Raw genomic sequence first — 22,599 nt, forward strand, 5'->3', positions numbered from 1 at the left:
AAAAAGTTGCAAGTGCCAGCATTTTGTTAAGATGAGAAAAAAGGTTTGCTTTTTTTTTTTTGGCTGATTTCTTGTGTTTTTGTATATTTCTCACACTTCAATGTTTCAGATCATAATAAAAATTTGAATATTAGTCAACGACAACACAACTGAACATAGAATGCAATTTATAAATGAAACTTTTTATTATTAAATCCAAACCGACATGTCCCTGTGTGAAAAAAAAGTGATTGTCCCACTGTGAAAAAATAACTCAACTGAGATTAATTGGGATCTATGAGCAGGGAAAAAGGTTACAAAGCCGTTTCTGAAGCTTTGGGACTCCAGCGAACCACAGCGAGAGCCATTAGCTCAGCCACGACTCATCCAAGAGGTCACAAAAGACCCCGCAACAACATCCAAAAAAAAAAAACTGCGGGTCTCACTTGCCTCAGTTAAGGTCAGTTTTCTTGACTCCACCCATAACAAAGAAAGAAAGAGAGGATACCAGAAAGCTAACAAAATAGGAAGGTTAACAAACTTGGTAAAAGTGATATTAAATGTGTTTTTGTATTATTTTATGCATGTGAAAATATAATTGCCGTCTATAAAATGTGTTTCATGTAAACATGAACGGATTAATTGGATTTACATTAATTTCTATGGGAAAATTTGTTTTGGTTTAAGGTCAAATCTTCCGCTAACCAGAACACTACTGTATTGGTATATTCCAAGCAGACCTTTAACGATCAATACCTCGAATGACCTTTCCAAAAACAATGGTATACATGGAAAGAAATATTCCAATCTCTTGTCTACATGCGGCACAATAATCAAACAGAATAGTCAATGGGGCATGCCCAGTAAAACGTAAACATCAACATTACGTGATACTGATTTTTCCGAGTTTTTCTTCCGTATTGCCAGTTTTTCGTTGGTCCAGTCTTGAAATTTGAAAAACAAACTTTGCTTAGCAGTCCAGTGCCGATTGATCGCCTCAAATCTCATTTTCCGCTCAATATCGTCTTGTTAGGACATAATGTAAGTTCACAGTGGTGAGCATGAATACTGAAAACTGAAAGATAAGAACCATAAAGGGTGCATTTATCCACGTCTTACCAGCACAGAAGATCCCCGGTACTAAGCTGCACAAAATGACGCTGCGTACTTTGTTATTCTTTTTGATATTTTCCACAGCCTCGGACATCTGAAATGCAAATAACAATATCATATAAATAAGCATAAATACAAACAATAAGTAAGACACCAATATGTACTCAGTTAGCTGCATGGTTTTCCAAAAATATATTCATGAATAAATGTTTCATAGTCGAATACCGCCTGTTACTAGCAAAAAAAAATTATATTTAAGTAAATTTTATGTATTTTTTGGGGCCTAAATTCTGCATTTTCAAGTACAAAATGGCTTAATAAAGTACAGTAAACCTCGGATATATCGGATTCAATTGTTCCCACTGGTTTTGTCCGATATAAGCGAAATCCGTTATATGCGTATACCGGAAAATGTCCGTTTTATGAAAAATATCGGATTTATATCCGGTATATGCGTAAATCGGATTTTATCCGTTATAAAAAGTCACTTCCTTGACTATGTTTCCAATGTACCTGGACGCGCAGGCAACGCTGCAAACGCTGCAAATGACGTCGTATAGCGGCCTGTCACGATTCGGCGAATCGGAGCGCCACGATGCGGCCATCCGATATATGCGAGGGAAATTTAATGGAAATGCATTGGAACGGGACTGGAGATTTTGTCCGAAATAGGCGAAATCCGTTATAAAAAATCTGATATATGCAATGAATTTTTATTGGAAATGCATTACAGAAAAATCGGTTCTTTTTTTATCTGTCCGTTGTGAGCGAATTTCCGATATATCCGAGTCCGATATATCCGAGGTTTACTGTAACATACAAGCATAAGGCATTCAGAAGATGCACTCAAATACATTCTGATGATATGCAACATTCTACACTGGTCACTAGGTGTCAGTGATGTTACTGTAAAGTGAGCTGAGACTAGTGGTGTGTCGGTTATGAACGAACGGGTCAAAACAACTGGTTCTTTTTGGTGTCCGTTCAGTTGCAAATGCTTTTTTTTTTGATTGGCTGGAGAGTCGGTTCACCGGACTATCTGAGTGCTTGCCTGTCTTATCCTATTAGCCTTGCTCCGTGGGTGGGTGGGGTTAGCCGACTGAAAAACCGAGACCGAGAGATTGACAGTTCATTTATGACCGACAGTTGAGTCAGAACGAACGTGAACATGAGTGAACGAACTGACTCGACATGGCTCACCGGGTCTATGCACAGGCTAACGACCAATTGACCGAAACAAACGGATCTTTTTACTGAATGAATGTTTTTTTGCCCACCACTACTTTGAGATGCACAAGCACCAGACTTGATTGCCACAATAATCCCTAACACCTAACCCACACCAACGTAGAGCTCAACTCTTAAAACCCCCGACATCACTTCCTGTCAATTACTACAATCAATTACCACAGTCGGATCTGGAACAAATCATCTAAAATGAACATAAAGTACAAATAAATAAATCAATACAAATACACACACTATTCATAGTAATACTGATAGTATATTAAACTTAAACATGGAAATGTTTTCTCTCTTTTTTCAATGATTAATGCATTTGTATACGTACCATTTTTACCAGATTCTTGCTAATAGCATTTTTGGCTTTTGGTCGGTTAATCCCAACAACCACAATACCTGTAAGACAAAGTAAACAATAGCAAAACACTATACATTTTATGTTGTGTACATAATAGCGAAGAAAGAGGGATTTAAAAACTAGCTGTGTATTACCAATGTCACCAGAGCCGCATTTTGGACACCATTAGGGTCGTGTTGAACGTACCATAGTCCTGTCCGTCAAGGTACTTCACCACCAGGTCGTCCTTTGCTTCCGAGCTGTATGTTCGCGCCACTGAGAGGAGGCCGATGGGACGTGAAGACGACCTCCATTTTGCGGAGCAGACGTATTGTCTTAAAGTTACGCAGGACGGCAAAATTGTGCCTCGGGAGAAGCTGTCAGTGAAATGTAAGCGGAAGGGCCGCAGTAGCGATCTACAGCCAAACTGTGCCGCCATATTTGACCGAGTAAACCTTGCTCTTCTTCTTTGGTAGTCATACACGGCGGGAAGCACAGCTAGAAATTCACTACCGCCACCTACAGGAATGGGCCATAGTGCAGAAAATACATAACATAATGACAATCATAAAAAATATAATACATATATTTTTTAAGTAAAGAAATGTATTCTGTATGATTCTGATTCTATACATGACAGTAATCTTACCTTCTGTTCAATCAATAGTTAAAAACAAACAGGATTAATTTTACACCGCGTCTGATGTTGTGCATTGTCTCACGTGTCTCTTGACAGCCATGTGGGGGCGCTGTTGTGCGAGTGGCATTTTTTTTCTAAACAGTGCTTTTATTATGGAAACCCGTTTCCGCTACTGACACAAAAGTTCTCAATGGTAAATCATAATTATGAGATTAAAAATAGAAATTATGAGATAAGAAACTCATATTATGAAATAAAAAGTCGTAACTATGAGATAAAAAGTCGAAATTATGAGATAGGAAAGTCAAAACTATGAGATAAAAGTCATAATTACGAGACTTAAAATTAAGAAAAATATGAGATAAGTAAAATTATGAAAAAAAGTTAAAAAAAATGTCATAATTTTGAATTTTTATCTCATAGTTATGACGTACCATTGGGATAGCCCTTTTTTCTCAGTGGCGAAAACAGGCTTCCATAGTTTAGCAGTTAAAAAGTCGAAATTATGAGATAGGAAAGTCAAAAATATGAGATAAAAGTCATAATTATGAGATAAAAGTCATAATAACAAGATTTAAAATTATGAAAATTACGAAATTATGAGATAAATAAAATCATGAAAAAAAGTCATTCTTATGAGATAAGTCGACTTTTTTTGCGGACTTTTTAATCTCATAATTTTGAATTTTTATCTCATAGTTATGACTTATAATTGGGATCGCCCTTTTTTCCCAGTGTCGAAAACGGGCTTCCATAGTTTAGCAGTTAAAAAGTCGAAATTATGAGATAGGAAAGTCAAAAATATGAGATAAAAGTCAGAATTACGAGACAAAAAGTCAGAATTATGAGATTAAAAATTATGAAAATTATGAAATTATGAGATCAGTAAAATTATGAAAAAAAGTAATGATTATGAGATTAAAAAGTCGACTTTTTTGGCGGACTTTTTAATCTCATAAAAAATATCTCATAATTTTGAATTTTTATCTCATAGTTATGACTTATAATTGAGATAGCCCTTTTTTCCCAGTGGCGAAAACGGGCTTCCATAGTTTAGCAGTTAAAAAGTCAAAATTATGAGATGGGAAAGTCAAAAATATGAGAGAAAAGTCATAATTATGAGACAAAAGGTCATAATTACAAGATTTTAAATTATGAAAATTACGAGATTTTAAATTATGAAAATTACGAAATTATGAGATAAGTAAAATTATGAAAAATAAGTCATGATTATCAGATAAAAAGTCAACTTTTTTGGTGGAGTTTTTAATATCATAAAAAGCCTGGCCTTAACTGGTTTTATCTTGGTAATAATAATAATAAGAGGAATGTGAGGAATGAATTTAGATATCCCACCAAAATGAGTTTGAACTATTCTGAAATACCGATTATGAATTTTTTTTAATTATTATTACCGTTGCTGCTACTATCCAAGGCAAGGGGCATTCACGTGTTTCTGTGTTGTTGGATTTTTTTTTTTTTTTTGACTTGACGCACTCGGTTCCCATCGTTCATGTTAATGAGCCGTTCAAAAGAACCGGTTCGTTCGTGAACGTCACAACACTATCTCATGAGACATGCTGCCATACTGTAAGTAGCGGTGTTAGCTAGTTAGCCGGGAGTTGTTCATCTGCCATCAGACGCAACATAACATTGGAATTTGCGCGAAATCAAACTTTCTTCAATGATTGAATCCAAAATGTTTATTTTCCGTCAAGCTAGCACTTACACAAATTAGTGCAATTTTGAACAAAGTGCAATAACAGGAATAGTATTTCATGCATTGGAGCAAATGGTGTAACGTGAGTACCAACCCAAGTGGCGAATACTGCTATCTTGTTCACGATGTCGCTTGAAATGATTCGAAAAAAAAGCATAAATTAATGTTCTTACAAAGCACAAAATGTAAAGCTGTCACAACATTCTTGCACAAATAACCAATAAGCGTTAAAAAAAATGTACATGGTGGATTTCCAGCTTTAAGGCAAAATGGTTCACAAAGTTTGATGGCGGAGGGGAAATTTGAAATTAAAGCACAAAAATGGCGTAAAAGCAGGTGAACAATGACCGGCAGGAGTAACGGGAACAAGTCATTGAATGCAACGTGTTAATTCTCAAAAGATCAAATGTGTATTACCTTGTTTTGATTGACAGTCATGCCTTTTATTATTCTTCTCTGCTTTGCAGGTCGTTTTGTCAGCGGGCAGATGTTACCGTCTACTCATTTGTCCACACTGCCTTGTTCCGATAAAGTGTTGTTTTGCCAGCTTTAAGCTAAGATAAGTAAAATTATGAAAAAAAGTTATGATTATGAGATAAAAAGTCGACTTTTTGGTGGACTTTTTAATCTCATAAAAAATATCTCATAATTTTGAATTTTTCTCTGATAGTTATGACTTATAATTGGGATAGCCCTTTTTTCCCATTGGCGAAAACGGACTTCCATAGTTTAGCAGTTAAAAAGTTGAAATTATGAGATAGGAAAGTCAAAAATATAAGATAAAAGACATAATTATGAGACAAAAAGTCATAATTACGAGATTTAAAATGATGAAAATTACGAAATTATGATAAGTAAAATTATGAAAATAAGTTATGATTATGAGATAAAAAGTCGACTTTTTTGGCTGACTTTTTAATCTCATAAAAAATATTTCATAATTTTGAATTTTTCTCTCATAGTTATGACTTATAATTGGGATAGCCCTTTTTTCCCAGTGGCGAAAACGGGCTTCCATAGTTTAGCAGTTAAAAAGTCGAAATTATGAGATAGGAAAGTCAAAAATATGAGATAAAAATCATAATTATGAGATGAAAAGTCATAATTATGAGACAAAAGTCATAATTATGAGACAAAAGTCATAATTATGAGTCAAAAGGTCATAATTACGAGATTTAAAATTAGGAAATTATGAGATAAGTACAATTCCCGTTGGGATAGCCCATTTTTCCCAGTGGCAAAAAACGGGCTTCCATAGTTTAGCAGTTAAAAAGTCAAAATTATGAGATAGGAAAGTCAAAAATATGAAAAAAAGTCATAATTACGAGATTTAAAATTACGAAAATTAGGAAATTATGAGATAAGTAAAATTATTTTAAAAAGTCATGATTATGAGATAAAAAAGTCGACTTTTTTGGTGGACTTTTTAATCTCATAAAAAATATCTCAGAATTTTTTATTTTTATCTCATAGTTATGACTTATAATTGGGATAGCCCTTTTTTCCCAGTGGCGAAAACGGGCTTCCATAGTTTAGCAGTTAAAAAATCGAAATTATGAGATAGGAAAGTCAAAAATATGAGATAAAAGTCATAATTATGAGACAAAAAGTCATAATTATGAGATTTTAAATTATAAAAACAACGAAATTATGCTAAGTAAAATTATGAAAAAAAGTTATGATTATGAGATTAAAAAGTTGACTTTTTAATCTCATAAAAAATATCTCATAATTTTTAATTTTTCTCATAGTTATGACTTATAATTGGGATAGCCCTTTTTTCCCAGTGGCGAAAACGGGCTTCCATAGTTCAGCAGTTAAAAAGTCGAAATTATAAGATAGGAAAGTCAAAAATATGAGATAAAAGTCATAATTATGAGACAAAAAGTCATAATTATGAGATTCAAAATTATGAAAATTACAAAACTATGAGATAAGTAAAATTATTAAAAAAAAGTCATGATTATGAGATAAAAAGTCAACTTTTTGGCGGACTTTTTAATCTCGTAAAAAATATCTCATAATTTTGAATTTTTGCAGCTAATTTTTCAAGCTAATGTATATGTTCTTTAGGAAACAACAATTTATAATGATTTAGTTTCTAGCTCTGCCTGTTGGTGTTTGTTTGTAGCTTTCAAATAAAGTTGTTGTTGTACAACATTTCACCATTCATGAAAAAGGCACATTTAATCTATCATTTAACCTTGCCAAAGCGAGTCTGTGTTGCTATGGTAACTGCTTAACCCGTAGATGCATAAAAGGGTCAAAAATGACCCGGTCAGGTTGTTTTTTCTTGAAATATCTTCGTAATGAAAAATTGTTATTTCATATTCCAGGTATTCCTCAAAAAACATGTTATTGATATCATGCCATTCACATTTTTAACTTATCTTTTATACATTTTAAGAAATTTTAGTTTTTGTGTTACTACTCCAACCTTCCATAAGTGGGTCAAAAATGACCTGGTCAGGTTGTATTCTTGAAATATCTTCGTAATGAAAAATTTTTATCATTTCATATTCCAGGTATTCCTCAAAAAACATGTTTTTGATATCATGCTGTTCACATTTTTAACTTATCTTTTATACATTTTAAGAGATTTTTGTTTTTTGTTACTAACCCAACCTTCCATAAGTGGGTCAAAAATGACCCGGTCAGGTTGTTTTCTTGAAATATCTTTGTAATGAAAAATTTGTATCATTTTATATTCCAGGTATTCCTCAAAAAACATGTTTTTGATATCATGCTGTTCACATTTTTAACTTACCTTTTATACATTTTAAGTTTTTTTTTTGTGTGTTACTACCCCAACCTTCCATAAGTGGGTCAAAAATGACCCGGTCAGGTTGTTTTCTTGAAATATCTTTGTAATGAAAATTTTTTATCATTTCATATTCCAGGTATTCCTCAAAAAACGTGTTTTTGATATCATGCCGTTCACATTTTTAACTTATCTTTTATACATTTTAAGAAATTTTAGTTTTTGTGTTACTACGCCAATCTTCCATAAGTGGGTCAAAAATGACCCGGTCAGGTTGTTTTCTTGAAATATCTTCATAATGAATTAAAAATTTTTATCATTTCATATTCCATGTATTCCTCAAAAAAACATTTTTTTGATATGTCATTCACATTTTTAACTTATCTTTATGCAACTCACAATGGATCCTCACATTTTCTATTGTTGTCATTGGGGTCATTTTCTTTTTCAAAGATGTAAAAAAGTGAAAAATGAAGATGTTTCTAACATGAAATCATTCTTGTGTGGTCCTAAATATAATACTAAATATCATACAAGTGATTATTCCCAACCAAAATTGGCATAAAAAGGCATTGATTCTAGTATGGGTGATTTTTGAGCCACTTATGGAAGAGTGTAGGGTCCAGTCACTCGTGCATCGAAGGGTTAACCTTAACCAACCAAACCAATTCCATGAAACCTTAAAGCTGCTGTATGTCAAAAGCAGTCTTCCCACTTTGTGTACATAACGAAATGGTCCAATCACAGTCCTGTGCCAGCGGGCATCCTGCACACACACACAAACGTCATGTTTGTCGTTAGCTCATGATAGCAATTTGGCAAAGTTTAGCTACTAACAGAAAGACCAATGAGGTGCAATCGCATCAGAAACAGAAGCAGCCTGCCCCGTCCTGAACTAAACTAAACGAGATGACGACCTGAAACACTGTGAAGAATGAAGGATGTGAAGGTGAATGGAAGCTAGCCAGGTTAGCTTAGTTTAGCAGAGAATGCTACTCAGTTTGTTACGTGTGTTTACACAATGATGTGATTTACTGCTAACTGACGTCGTGCAAGAGAGGCATGTTTATTCTTGGCTCCCAGCTCGTATCAAACATCAACACACATGCACAACACCTTCCGGCCTTCAAAATAAGAGCGGTATGCTGAGGATTTTGTGCGTGCGGAGGCAACGAAATAAAAGCAGGTTTTGACACAATGTCAGTGAATGCACCTTACATACTTTGTCAAGCTTTGCCAAAAGTTTTAAATAGAAAATATTTGACAATTTTGCATTGAGGGCTGCACGGTGGTCGAGTGGTTAGCACACAGACCTCACAGCTGGGAGACCAGGGTTCAATTCCACCCTCTGCCATGTCTGTGTGGAGTTTGCATGTTCTCCCCGTGCATGCGTGGGTTTTCTCCGGGTACTCCGGTTTCCTCCCACATTCCAAAAACATGCTAGGTTAATTAGCGACTCCAAATTGTCCATAGGTAAAAATGTGAGTGTGAATGGTTGTTTGTCTATATGTGCCCCCAAGACAGCTGGGATAGGCTCCAGCATCCCCGTAACCTTCGTGAGGATAAGCGGTAGAAAATGAATGAATGAGTTCTCCTCCTATTTTGTGTGGAAGTGGTAACTTTTCGGCTTCTGATTTTGTCTTTCCCCACCCTCGGCCATCTCTGTGTGGAGTTTGCATGTTCTCTCCGTGCATGCATGGGTTTTCTCCGGGTACTCCGGTTTCCTCGCACATTCCAAAAAACATGCTAGGTTAATTAGCGACTCCAAATTGTCCATAGGTATGAATGTGAGTGTGAATGCTTGTTTGTCTATATGTGCCCCCAAGACAGCTGGGATAGGCTCCAGCATCCCCGCAACCCTCATAAGGATAAGCGGTAGAAAATGAATGAATGAGTTCTCCTATTTTGTGTGGAAGTGGTAGCTTTTTGGCTTCTTATTTTGTCTTTCCCCACCCTCGGCCATCTCTGTGTGGAGTTTGCATGTTCTCCCCGTGCATGCGTGGGTTTTCTCCGGGTACTCTGGTTTCCTCCTACATTCCAAAAACATGCTAGGTTAATTAGCGACTCCAAATTGTCCATAGGTATGAATGTGAGTGTGAATGGTTATTTGTCTATATGTGCCCGAAGACAGCTGGGATAGGCTCCAGCGACCGTTACCCTCGTGAGGAGAAATGGTAGAAAATGAATGAGTGACAATTTGCATTGAAACATTCCCGCAATGTAAACCAGTTTAGAACCACTATTGGTAACATACTGGGATTCTTATCTCTGTGACATAAAGCAGCTTTAAACGGACAAATATGGGGAAACCAGCAAGCATAGCGCAGCATATGTCGTGAATTATTTCAGAAATCACTCGTGAGAAACTAAAAGCTAACACTTAGCCCTTCCAACGCTACAAATATCATTCCTTGCTACCGCTAAAACTCACTGAATTCTTATTCAGTCATAAAAATATGTACATTTGACTTTTCCTGATATGGGTGGGAGGTGAAATTAGCAGTTGGTTTTAGGGTTTTGAAAGTATGGATATGATTTCTTTGAAAATGCACAGTGGTGCTGAGTAAGCAAATGAGTAAACATGCAAATGGTGGAGTGGTTATTTGACTCCTTGTGACGTATGGGGGTTTTTCCATAGACCCTGGTCCTACATTGTTGCAGAACCCTCTACACGTGGTCTCCGGGCGGTTTGTCAAAAAAACCCTGCATTCTCCTGCTACTAGAGCTGTGCTCCTGAAGTGGTTCTGTGCTGCTTCCATGCTGCCACGGTTCAGACCGCTGGCTCCAGTCTTGCATGTTGGTGACCTGTTCTGACAAAGGACACAGCGAGGACTGGGAGTCTTCCCGAGAGGCCTGATAGCATGCTTCCTCAGAAATGTTGACTGCTGAGGAGAATTTAGCTGAGGACTCGTACTCTGGATCGATGGCTTCGACTTTAATTTGGACGGGCTTGGTTTTGAGTCGCAGTTTGTGGGGGAGAGCTGATGACCAGGATTCTGGTACTTTGTGCGTGGCTACAGATCCAAGAAGCGTCACCGATCCTTTGGGGACCTGCTGCTCATCCTCGCCGTCCGATGATTTGCTCACGGCTCCATCATCCGAGCTTCTTGGAGAGTTACTGGATGATCTGGTGATCTGAAGAAAGGAAGCAGGTTGAGCGTAAACGCCAGACAAAGGGCTGGCCATGTACTTCTTCAGCAGTTCATAGGGACTGCTTCGGTCTTGTGTGAATCCGGAATTCTCCGCGGTTTCCTGTTTCACCGCCGTGGTACCCTGGGCCGCAGTGCATGCTTTGGATATTCCCGGTGAATGTTTGATAACCGAGATGCAGCTGCTCCGCAGGCGCTGGTGCTCTGAATCCCTGCCGAAGGAACCTCGGTTAGCACCGGTGGTGACAAATTCCTGATAACGCTCGCCGCTTGTGGCCGTGTCTAACTTTTGGAATTCTTGCACGTAAGCCGCCGAACTCAAGAGGCCAAACTTGAGTTTGAGTGACAGGAGCTCGGCTTTGAGGGAGGCGTTCTCCTCCCCCAGCGCCATGAGCTTGTTTTCCAGCACCATGTCGTTGATACGCCGCTTCTCCCTCGACCGCTTGGCCGCCTCGTTGTTTTTGCGGCGCCGCTCCCAATAAACGGTGTCCTTCTTCTCCTCTGGGATGAACTCCCTTTTCCTGCGACAGGCGGTCTTAGCCTTGAATGGCATAGCGGAGACATGGTTGCTCGTCGGGTCTCTGTGAGCCCCTTCTAAGGCCAGATCCAGCAGCAGTGAATGGCCTCCACGATAGGGCTCGCTGCAGTCCACTTCTTGCTTGACTGATTGCATATTTAAGTTTCCTCGGATCTTTTTAAATGTTCACATAATGCTGATGTTTACTAAAGACGTCTTCCATGATGGATTATCGACTGCTCTTCACAAAACCTGTGGAATAACCAAAAAGGGGAGCGTGAATTGTCAGGTTTATCTCCTTAATGGCATTAATAATCCTGGACATTTAAACCCGAACGAGCAGCTTTAACCCATAAGAATCCAGAATCATTTAAAGCAGGGGTCTCAAACACGCGGGCCGCGGGCCAAATGTGGTCCGCAGGACACTAGTTTGAGGCCCCCGCTTTGATATGAAAGTGTAATGTTGATATGGATGCTGTATGGTATCATGTACCCAGAAAAAATTATTACGTTTGATTAATGTTCATGTTAAAGGTTAAATAACTGTTAATAGTTATCCTCCCTATCCGTGTGGAAGTGGTATGTTTTTGGCTATTTAAGTTTAAAGGAAATAACTTGAAGGCTACCGTTTCGGTCGCATTCGATCATGAGTAGGGTTGGTCATCGAGCCTTGAGGTGTTTATTTCCATTGCAAGTTTTCAAGAATGCAGACGAGAAGAAATAGCTAGTGAGCACCAATTAACATCCATAAACCTCCTCTATGCATCCTACCTGGCAGCTCTAAACGCAGCATACCTCTACCTATATATTCACTATCTCTCCTCTGGACATGTCCCAACCATCTCAGTCTGGCCGATAACTGACTGTATCTTCAAGGCCTCTAAACATGTAATGTCCCTCTGATGTGCTCGTTCCTGATCCTATCCATCCTGGTCACTCCCAATGAGAACCTCAGCATCCTCATCTCTGCTACCTCCAGTTCTGCTTCCTGTCTTTGCCTCGTCACTGTCTCTAGACCAGGGGTCTCAAACACACGGCCCAAATGTGGCCCGCAGGACACTAGTTTGAGGCCCCCACCTTGATATGAAAGTTTAATGTTAGTGCAGCTCGCGCAAGTTTGATATGGATGCTGTATGGTATCATGTACCCAGAAAAAATTAAAAAATTATTACGTTTAATGTTCATGTTAAAGGTTAAATAACTGTTAATAGTTATCCTCCCTACCCATGTGGAAGTGGTAAGTTTTTGGCTATTTAAGTTTAAAGGAAATAACTTGAAGGCTACCGTTTAGGTCGCTAGCTCTCTAGTTTGCGAGTTAGCATGTGTCTCGAGACCCTGCAGTTGCGCAATATGTTGTAAATAAAAAGAGTATAAATGTGACTATAGTCGTGTTTTGTCATGTCTACAGGGCTCTAATAATGCTTTGTTCATTTTAATCTGAAAAAAATCATTTGTCTACCCACCAACTATATGTGGTTTCTTAAGTTTTTATTATTTGCCGTTTTATTATTATTATATTTATTTATTACTGATTGATTGATTTTCTTTATTCTTGATTTGTTTATTTATTTTTCATCTTATTTTGTGCAGAAAAATAAAAATTAAGATATTTGAGAACAGTGGAATTTTTATAAGAGCTTTTATTGTAGAAAATCGGAACCAAAGCACTGAAAAAGTTTGTATATTTTTCTGTTTTTAGTAAATGCGTTTTTTTTTTTTTTGGAAAACTTGATGCGGCCCAGCCTTGCCCAGACCCTAGCTCCAGTGGCCCCCAAGTAAATTGAGTTTGAGACCCCTGCTCTAGACGAAACAACATGGCTGGTCTCAGCACTGTTTTGGGTAAAACTCTTTTAGCCTTTAGCTTTTAACTCTTTTAGTTTTAGCTGAAACTCTTCTATCACACATCACGCCTGACACTTTCCTCCACCCGTTCCATCCTGCCTGCACACACTTCTTCACAATCTCTATTTTGTTCTGAACTCTTGACCTTAAATACTTCAATTCTCCACCTTCTGTATCTCTTCTCCCTGTAACCTCACTCTTCCACTTGGAAGAGTCTTCATTCCTTCATTCTTCTCCTTTCCAGGGCAAACCTCCACTCTTCTAGCATCTCCTCCACCAGTTCTCTACTCTAACAACAAATCCCAATGACATCTGCAAACATCATAGTCTAGGGGTCTCAAACTCAATTTACCTGGGGGCCACCGGAGGTAGGTTCTGGGTGAAGCCGGGCCGCATCAGGTTTTCAAAAAAAAAAAAAAAACGCATTTATTAAAAACTGGAAAAAAAATCAATTAAAAAAAATATCTTCAATCCTTTTGCTTCTGCTATACCAGGGGTGGGCAAACTACGGCCCGGGGGCCACATCCGGCCCGCCAAGTGTTTGAATACGGCCCGCCCAATCTTTCAAAAGTATTTAATTTAAACTCAACATACAACCTGGCATCATGGCCTGAGCCAACCTTTTGATGGTTGTATCAATTTCGTTGTTTGACATGGTCTGTTGTTTACAAAGTGCTCCTGAAAAAAGAGACACAAGCACATAATAATAATAAAAATTAAAATAATAATTATTATATTATTATTATAACTATTATGATTATTATATTTATTATGTTAATGCTAATTATTTTATTAATTATATATAATATTGTTATATTTGTATATTTTACATAATAATAATATAATAATTATATTTTATTTTTTATTATTATAATATTTTATTATTTTTAAAATATTTAATATAAATATAAAATAATAAATAATAATAGCAGATTGCATGACAATTTTACAGATACAATAATACCAGGTGGACTGTTACATGTAAAATATATAGTCTGCCCCCCCCCGGAAATGTTGTTATATCAATGCGGCCCGCGAGTCAAAAAGTTTGCCCACCCCTGTGCTATACCCTACACTTTTTCAGTACTTTGGTTCCGGTTTTCCACACCAAAATATTTGATAAAACATTCCACTGTTCTCAAATATCTTCATTTTTATTTTTTTATACACAAAATAAGATTTAAAAAAATAAATAAACAAATTAAGAATAAAGACAATAAATCAATCAATCAGTAATAAATAAGTAAAATAATAACAAAACAGCAAATAAGAAAAACGTAAGAAACCACATACAGTTGGTAGAGAAATTATTTTTTTCAGATTCAAATGTACAGTATTAAGTTATTTAACCTTTAACATGAACATTAATGAAACTTAATAATTTGACCCAATTAGCAAGTTAGCATCGTACTCAGTTCCATCTGGGAGCAGCGTCGTAACTTTAACAACATGTTTGATGAGATGCTTTATCTTGACGTGTATTTTACGTTTTATTCCAAATCATTTACTGTATTTATTTGTACCAAGCGTTATAAGCCTTTAGCTTCATTGCTAATCCAAAGCAAAACAGGGTGGGGTAACGGTTTCCTCCCACATTCCAAAAACATGCAAGGTTCATTGGCGACTCCAAATTGTCCATAGGTATGAATGTGAGTGTGAATGGTTGTTTGTCTATATGTGCCCTGTGATTGGCTGGCCACCAGTCCAGGGTGTACCCCGCCTCTCGCCCGAAGACGGCTGGGATAGGCTCCAGCATCCCCGCAATCCTCGTGAGGATAAGCGGTAGAAAATGAATGAATTAATTCTCCTCCTATTTTGTGTGGAAGTGGTAACTTTTTGGATTCTTATTTTGTCTTTCCCCACCCTCGGCCATCTCTGTGTGGAGTTTGCATGTTCTCCCCGTGCATGCGTGGGTTTTCTCCGGGTACTCCGGTTTCCTCCCACATTCCAAAAACATGCTAGGTTAATTAGCCACTCCAAATTGTCCATAGGTATGAATGTGAGTGTGAATGGTTGTTTGTCTATATGTGCCTGTGATTGGCTGGCCACCAGTCCAGGGTGTACCCCGCCTCTCGCCCGAAGACGGCTGGGATAGGCTCCAGCATCCCCGCAATCCTCGTGAGGATAAGCGGTAGAAAATGAATGAATGAGTTCTCCTCCTATTTTGTGTGGAAGTGGTAACTTTTTGGCTTCTTATTTTGTCTTTACCCACCCTCGGCCATCTCTGTGTGGAGTTTGCATGTTCTCCCCGTGCATGCGTGGGTTTTCTCCGGGTACTCCGGTTTCCTCCCACATTCCAAAAACATGCTAGGTTAATTAGCGACTCCAAATTGTCCATAGGTAAAAATGTGAGTGTGAATGGTTGTTTGTCTATATGTGCCCTGTGATTGGCTGGCCACCAGTCCAGGGTGTACCCCGCCTCTCGCCTGAAGACGGCTAGGATAGGCTCCAGCACCCCCCGCGACCCTCGTGAGGAAAAAGCGGTAGAAATTGAATGAATGAGTTCTCCTCTTATTTTGTGTGGAAGTGGTAACTTTTTGGCTTCTTATTTTGTCTTTCCCCACCCTCGGCCATCTCTGTGTGGAGTTTGCATGTTCTCCCCGTGCATGCGTGGGTTTTCTCCGGGTACTCCGGTTTCCTCCCACATTCCAAAAACATGCTAGGTTAATTAGCGACTCCAAATTGTCCATAGGTATGAATGTGAGTGTGAATGGTTGTTTGTCTATATGTGCCCTGTGATTAGCTGGCCACCAGTCCAGGGTGTACCCCGCCTCTCGCCCGAAGACGGCTGGGATAGGCTCCAGCACCCCCCGCGACCCTCGTGAGGAAAAAGCGGTAGAATATGAACGAATGAATGAAACTGTGACATTTCATACTGTGGTTTAACTTGAAACTAGTAACTAGCTCAATAGCCCTAATCAGATTAGGGTTAGGGAACTCCGATAGTGATACGGTCGCTGTACCGCACATCCGTGGTGAAGAGAACCATCTGCATTCCTGACCTCACCTAGGGTCATGAGATTTGACCAAAATAGCAAGGTCGCAGATACAAGCGGCTGAAATTAGTTTCCTCCGTAGGGTTGCTGCACTCTCTTTACAAACAAATACGGTGAGGAGCTCAGGGTGGTGCTTTTCACATGGAGAGGAGCCAGTTGAGGTGAGGTGAGGTGAGGACACCCTGGAGGACACCTAAAACATGCTGTAAGGATTATGTCTCACAGCTGTCCTGGTAATCCTGAGTCTCTCTCAGGTATCGCGCAGATCCATTGTTAGCGCATAATACTGACATGCAATGAAATATGTGAACAAGGCCTAAAAAAGCACTATATATCAAAGCTAGCAGCAAAGCTCAATATTACTGTATTATAACGATGTTGCAACTGTTTGTGAGTTTGTGTGTATGTGTCTTAATCTGATAAATAAGGATAAAACTAAGCTCAGTGATTTTAGTCTCTCCCATCCATTTATAATGACCAGGACTGTACATTCATTTTCTACCGCTTTTTCCCTCACAGAGGTTGCGGGTGCTGGAGCCTATCCCAACTGTCTTTGGGTAAGAGGTGGGGTACACCCTGGACTGGTGGCCAGCCAATCACAGGGCACATATAGACAAACAACCATTCACACTCACATTCATACCTATGGACAATTTGGAGTCGCTAATTAACCTAGCATGTTTTTGGAATGTGGGAGGAAACCGGAGTACCCGGACAAAACCCACGCATGCACGGGGAGAACATGCAAACTCCACACAGAGATGGCCGAGGGTGGGGAAAGACAAAATAAGAAGCCAAAAAGTTACCACTTCCACACAAAATAGGAGGAGAACTCATTCATTCATTCATTCATTTTCTACTGCTTATCCTCACGAGGGTCACGAGGATGCTAGAGCCTATCCCAGCCGTCTTCAGGCGAGAGGCGGGGTTCACCCTGGACTGGTGGCCAGCCAATCACAGGGCACATATAGACAAACAATCATTCACACTCACATTCATACCTATGGACAATTTGGAGTTGCTAATTAACCTAGCATGTTTTTGGAATGTGGGAGGAAACCGGAGTACCCGGAGAAAACCCACGCATGCACGGGGAGAACATGCAAACTCCACACAGAGATGGCCGAGGGTGGGGAAAGACAAAATAAGAAACCAAAAAGTTACCACTTCCACACAAAATAGGAGGAGAACTCATTCATTCATTCTCGACTGCTTATCCAGGCGGGGTACACCCTGGAATGGTGGCCAGCCAATCACAGGGCACATATAGACAAACAACCATTCACACTCACATTCATACCTATGGACAATTTGGAGTTGCTAATTAACCTAGCATGTTTTTGGAATGTGGGAGGAAACCGGAGTACCCGGAGAAAACCCACGCATGCAGGGGGAGAACATGCAAACTCCACACAGAGAAGGCCGAAGGTGGGGAAAGACAAAATAAGAAGCCAAAAAGTTACCACTTCCACACAAAATAGGAGGAGAACTCATTCATTCATTCTCGACTGCTTATCCAGGCGGGGTACACCCTGGAATGGTGGCCAGCCAATCACAGGGCACATATAGACAAACAACCATTCACACTCACATTCATACCTATGGACAATTTGGAGTGGCCAATTAACCTAGCATGTTTTTGGAATGTGGGAGGAAACCGGAGTACCCGGACAAAACCCACGCATGCACGGGGAGAACATGCAAACTCCACACAGAGATGGCCGAGGGTGGGGAAAGACAAAATAAGAAGCCAAAAAGTTACCACTTCCACACAAAATAGGAGGAGAACTCATTCATTCATTCATTCATTTTCTACTGCTTATCCTCACGAGGGTCACGAGGATGCTAGAGCCTATCCCAGCCGTCTTCAGGCGAGAGGCGGGGTTCACCCTGGACTGGTGGCCAGCCAATCACAGGGCACATATAGACAAACAACCATTCACACTCACATTCATACCTATGGACAATTTGGAGTTGCTAATTAACCTAGCATGTTTTTGGAATGTGGGAGGAAACCGGAGTACCCGGAGAAAACCCACGCATGCACGGGGAGAACATGCAAACTCCACACAGAGATGGCCGAGGGTGGGGAAAGACAAAATAAGAAACCAAAAAGTTACCACTTCCACACAAAATAGGAGGAGAACTCATTCATTCATTCATTTTCGACTGCTTATCCTCACAAGGGTCGCGGGGGTGCTGGAGCCTAACCCAGCTGTCTTCGGGCGACAGGCGCGGTCCACCCTGGACTGGTGGCCAGCCAATCACAGGGCACATATAGACAAACAGCCATTCACACTCACATTCATACCTATGGACAATTTGGAGTCGCCAATTAACCTAGCATGTTTTTGGAATGTGGGAGGAAACAAGAGTACCCGGAGAACATGCAAACGCCACACAGAGATGGCCGAGGGTGGAATTGAACCCTTAGTTTTGAACCCTAGCTGTAAGGTCTGCCCCTGTACAGAAGTTAAATAAAAATTAAAAAAGTATGACAATGAGTAGTTTGCTTTGTGTGTTGCAATCCTATTTGTTGACTAAGGCATTGAATTTTAGGCGACTCTGATCGAATTTAAGTGCATTTTTCCGGACTCAAAACTTTCACATATGGGCTAATTTGACCGGAACACAACACGAAGGAAGTATACAGTAGTGTGAATTCACCCACAACCACAACAACACAACAACAACCACATTAATTCAGTGTTTAAACACGTCGCAATCACTAGCAAGACCACCGCCGCCATGTTAGCAGACTGTATGAATACAATGTGAGCATTGTTACAACACAGCATTGCCTTTACTTACTTGTTGTGACACTGGCGCTGATTCTTCATCTATGCCCTAAAAAGTCAATTAGTTTGTTTTAATGTGGAATACGTGGAAATAAAACGTTGCCGGTGGTAAAGAACTTCCGGCGACATCTTGTGAGATTGTGACACAGTCAGTTTGTTGTGTCGCAATCAACAAACTACCCAATCTGTGCTGACAAGGCCTACGTGACTTTATATATCTTCTACGGCTTCTCTTGTATATATTTGTACAAGCAATAGCAGTACTTGGGTTATGTCAAACTTTATATTATGACAGAAACAATATGCTAAAGGTAAATAGCCTTTTCGTATACGACCTGGAATGGATGGAATGATGATTAGCTAAAACAGTACTCACATTTCCACTTTGTCTTCTCGTTTCATGGACGACGAAATAGCAGGAAGTGTCCTGTTTGCACAAGTAATGCATTCATCGCCGCAAAATATCAGGAAATATTTGAGTCGATGAATTTTTTTTCGAAAGGAAAATCATTTCCTCTTTATTTTTTGGCTTCCACTATGGCTCCTGACTCATGGAAGTGTGTTAGTAGGTCAGTAGTGAAGTGCGTTGTGACAGTGAGATTGATTGACAGCAGTCTCAGCCAATCGCATGGCTGCATTTTACAAAATCTGGCCAATGGCGGGCCTTTTGCGGGCTCCGAAAGGATATGACGTAATTCACAATGCGACACACCTTCATGCGCATTTTGCACTGATTTGGATTTTTGTCGCTTTTCGTTATCGTTTGTGTTATTTGTCACTTTACAGGAGTGATCTGTACAATCAAATAATTAACTATAAATCTATCTAAAAATAAATAAATATATATTTTTAAAAAACTATAAATCTATTTTTTGGGTACATGTATGTCATACTTTACCCGTATCATCACGTATTTATAAATTATTACCAATTTATGGTGAATTAAATTCAGTAAAGTTTGATAGTTTAGCAAACAAAGACAGATTATTTTAACAAGACTTTATTGAACATGTACAAAACAGTAAAAAAAAAAAAAAAGAAACAATACAACGACTTATAAAAAATCACGGTGACAAACATTTAATCACTACGTTTAGCAATGCTCAATAAAGAAAAATATAAACAAAAAATGTTCATACTCAAGAACATAAATTACAAATCTGTGCAACTTGGTAAAGTCAAATGATGTCACAATTATCAGCTGTGCAGACTCGAAACCATAAAACCAGGGGTGTACAAAGTGAGGCCCAGGGTCCATTTTTGGTCCACGGGTCATATTTATTGGACCTTGGCATATTGTAAAAATTAATTAAATTGATAATGAATTTGATATATTATTAGATATTACACTAATTTGCTTTGTCATTTGTAACACAAAGTTAAAATGCTGATGTTTTGTTTAGATAGCTTAGCATTATTCACCGAGGACTGGTGGCCAGCCAATCACAGGGCACATATAGACAAACAACCATTCACACTCACATTCATACCTATGGACAATTTGGAGTCGCTAATTAATTAACCTAGCATGTTTTTGGAATGTGGGAGGAAACCGGAGTACCCGGAGAAAACCCACGCATGCACGGGGAGAACATGCAAACTCCACACAGAGATGGCCGAGGGTGGGGAAAGACAAAATAAGAAGCCAAAAAGTTACCACTTCCACACAAAATAGGAGGAGAACTCATTCATTCATTCATTTTCTACCGCTTATCCTCACGAGGATTGCGGGGGTGCTGGAGCCTATCCCAGCTGTCTTCGGGCGAGAGGCGGGGTACACCCTGACCTGGTCGCCAGCCAATCACAGGGCACATATAGACAAACAACCATTCACACTCACATTCATACCTATGGACAATTTGGAGTCGCTAATTAATTAACCTAGCATGTTTTTGGAATGTGGGAGGAAACCGGAGTACCCGGAGAAAACCCACGCATGCACGGGGAGAACATGCAAACTCCACACAGAGATGGCCCAGAGTGGAATTGAACCCTGGTTTCCTAGCTGTGACGTCTGTGCGCTAACCACTCGACCGTCGTGCCACCCCAGTTGCAATCAGTTCCCATTGTTCCACGGATGTGAATCATCACATAGCTATCAAGAGACATATTGCATTGTCACCATGTTAAAACATCGGTTCAGTTCCGGTACTTCTGATTCTGGAAGAACTGCAGACCTTTTGGAGCCATTCGATATTCAGGGACATGTTGTTCTCTCTTGAAGGTCATGGTGGGCTTACATAGACAGGAACATGGCATCCAGGCTGGGGAAAAAGATGTGTTGATTCCAACCGGAAAGTCATGAAATTGGGACGGACACTTTGTATTTGCACAGCAACATTGGAATAGTAAACATAACGTCCGTTAAAGCTGAATGGAGGCAACTGGACAATTGTTGAAGACGTTTTACCTTGTCGTCCTAAAGACTTCTTCAGTTCTAAACTTTATGTGGGATTCTCCCTATTTATGTCCCCGGAAAAAAATTCTAAAATATTTTGAGTTCTGAGAATATGAGGCATCCTTTCAGAAAATGTGTTTAAACACTGGAGAAAAACTGTAACATTATATTACATTACAATACATTGTTTTTCTGTGAAAAATGAAAAATATATATTTATGTGTAATTTTGTGTTCTGAGTCAAAAAAAATACAACCCCCCCCAAAAAAATTCTAAAATATTTTGAGGCATCCTTTCAGAAAATGTGTTTTAAAAATCGAGAAAAACTGCAACATTATATTACATTACAATACATTGTTTTTCTGTGAAAAATAAAAAAATATTTATGTGTAATTTTGTGTTCTGAGTCAAAAAAAATAATTAAAAAAAATTCTAAAATATTTTGAGGCATCCTTTCAGAAAATGTGTTTAAACAATGGAGAAAAACTGTAACATTATATTACATTACAATACATAGTTTTTCTGTGAAAAATAAAAAAATATTTATGTGTAATTTTGTGTTCTGAGTAAAAAAAAAACAAAAAAAAATCTAAAATATTTTGAGTTCCAAGAATATGAGGCATCCTTTCAGAAAATGTGTTTAAACAATCGAGAAAAACTGTAACAATACATTGTTTTTCTGTGAAAAATAAAAAAAATATTTACGTGTAATTTTGTGTTCTGAGTAAAAAAAATACAAAAAAAATTCTAAAATATTTTGAGTTCCAAGAATATGAGGCATCCTTTCAGAAAATGTGTTTAAACAATCGAGAAAAACTGTAACAATACATTGTTTTTCTGTGAAAAATAAAAAAAATATTTACGTGTAATTTTGTGTTCTGAGTCAAAAAAATACAAAACAAATTCTAAAATATTTTGAGTTCCAAGAATATGAGGCATCCTTTCAGAAATTGTGTTTAAACAATCGAGAAAAACTGTAACATTATATTACATTACAATATTTTTCTGTGAAAAATAAAAAAATATTTATGTGTAATTTTGTGTTCTGAGTCAAAAAAATACAACCCCCCCCCCCCAAAAATCTAAAATATTTTGAGTTCTAAGAAT

General features: G+C 38.6%; 2 protein-coding genes across 3 annotated transcripts in view; both read right to left on the reverse strand.

The window, feature by feature from the left end:
* The window catches only part of auh (AU RNA binding protein/enoyl-CoA hydratase), a 19,975-nt gene extending 16,407 nt beyond the window's left edge, over window positions 1–3,568 (reverse strand). Inside the window, exons 1-3 of the mRNA XM_058056613.1 lie at window positions 2,879–3,568; window positions 2,663–2,730; window positions 1,099–1,186 (exon numbers count right to left, since the gene is read on the reverse strand). Of these exons, the coding sequence (XP_057912596.1) occupies window positions 1,099–1,186; window positions 2,663–2,730; window positions 2,879–3,110 (388 nt within the window). The 5' untranslated portion in view covers window positions 3,111–3,568. The remainder of the gene's footprint in view (window positions 1–1,098; window positions 1,187–2,662; window positions 2,731–2,878) is intronic.
* Window positions 3,569–4,999: 1,431 nt separating this feature from the next.
* nfil3 (nuclear factor, interleukin 3 regulated) lies at window positions 5,000–19,670 on the reverse strand. Of its 2 annotated transcripts, XM_058056611.1 has the most exons (3): window positions 19,471–19,670; window positions 19,108–19,143; window positions 5,000–11,710 (listed from the first exon to the last, which is right to left on the reverse strand). In XM_058056611.1, the coding sequence occupies exon 3, from the start codon at window positions 11,612–11,614 to the stop codon at window positions 10,460–10,462; it is 1,155 nt and encodes a 384-aa protein (XP_057912594.1). In that variant the 5' UTR covers window positions 11,615–11,710; window positions 19,108–19,143; window positions 19,471–19,670; the 3' UTR covers window positions 5,000–10,459. The 2 variants fall into 2 exon arrangements, with proteins under 2 accessions (XP_057912594.1, XP_057912595.1); XM_058056612.1 differs by lacking the exon at window positions 19,108–19,143.
* Between the last annotated feature and the right edge of the window lie 2,929 nt (window positions 19,671–22,599).

This window comes from Doryrhamphus excisus, chromosome 19 (genome assembly GCF_030265055.1).
Source record: "Doryrhamphus excisus isolate RoL2022-K1 chromosome 19, RoL_Dexc_1.0, whole genome shotgun sequence".
In the NCBI taxonomy this organism is placed as follows: domain Eukaryota; kingdom Metazoa; phylum Chordata; class Actinopteri; order Syngnathiformes; family Syngnathidae; genus Doryrhamphus; species Doryrhamphus excisus.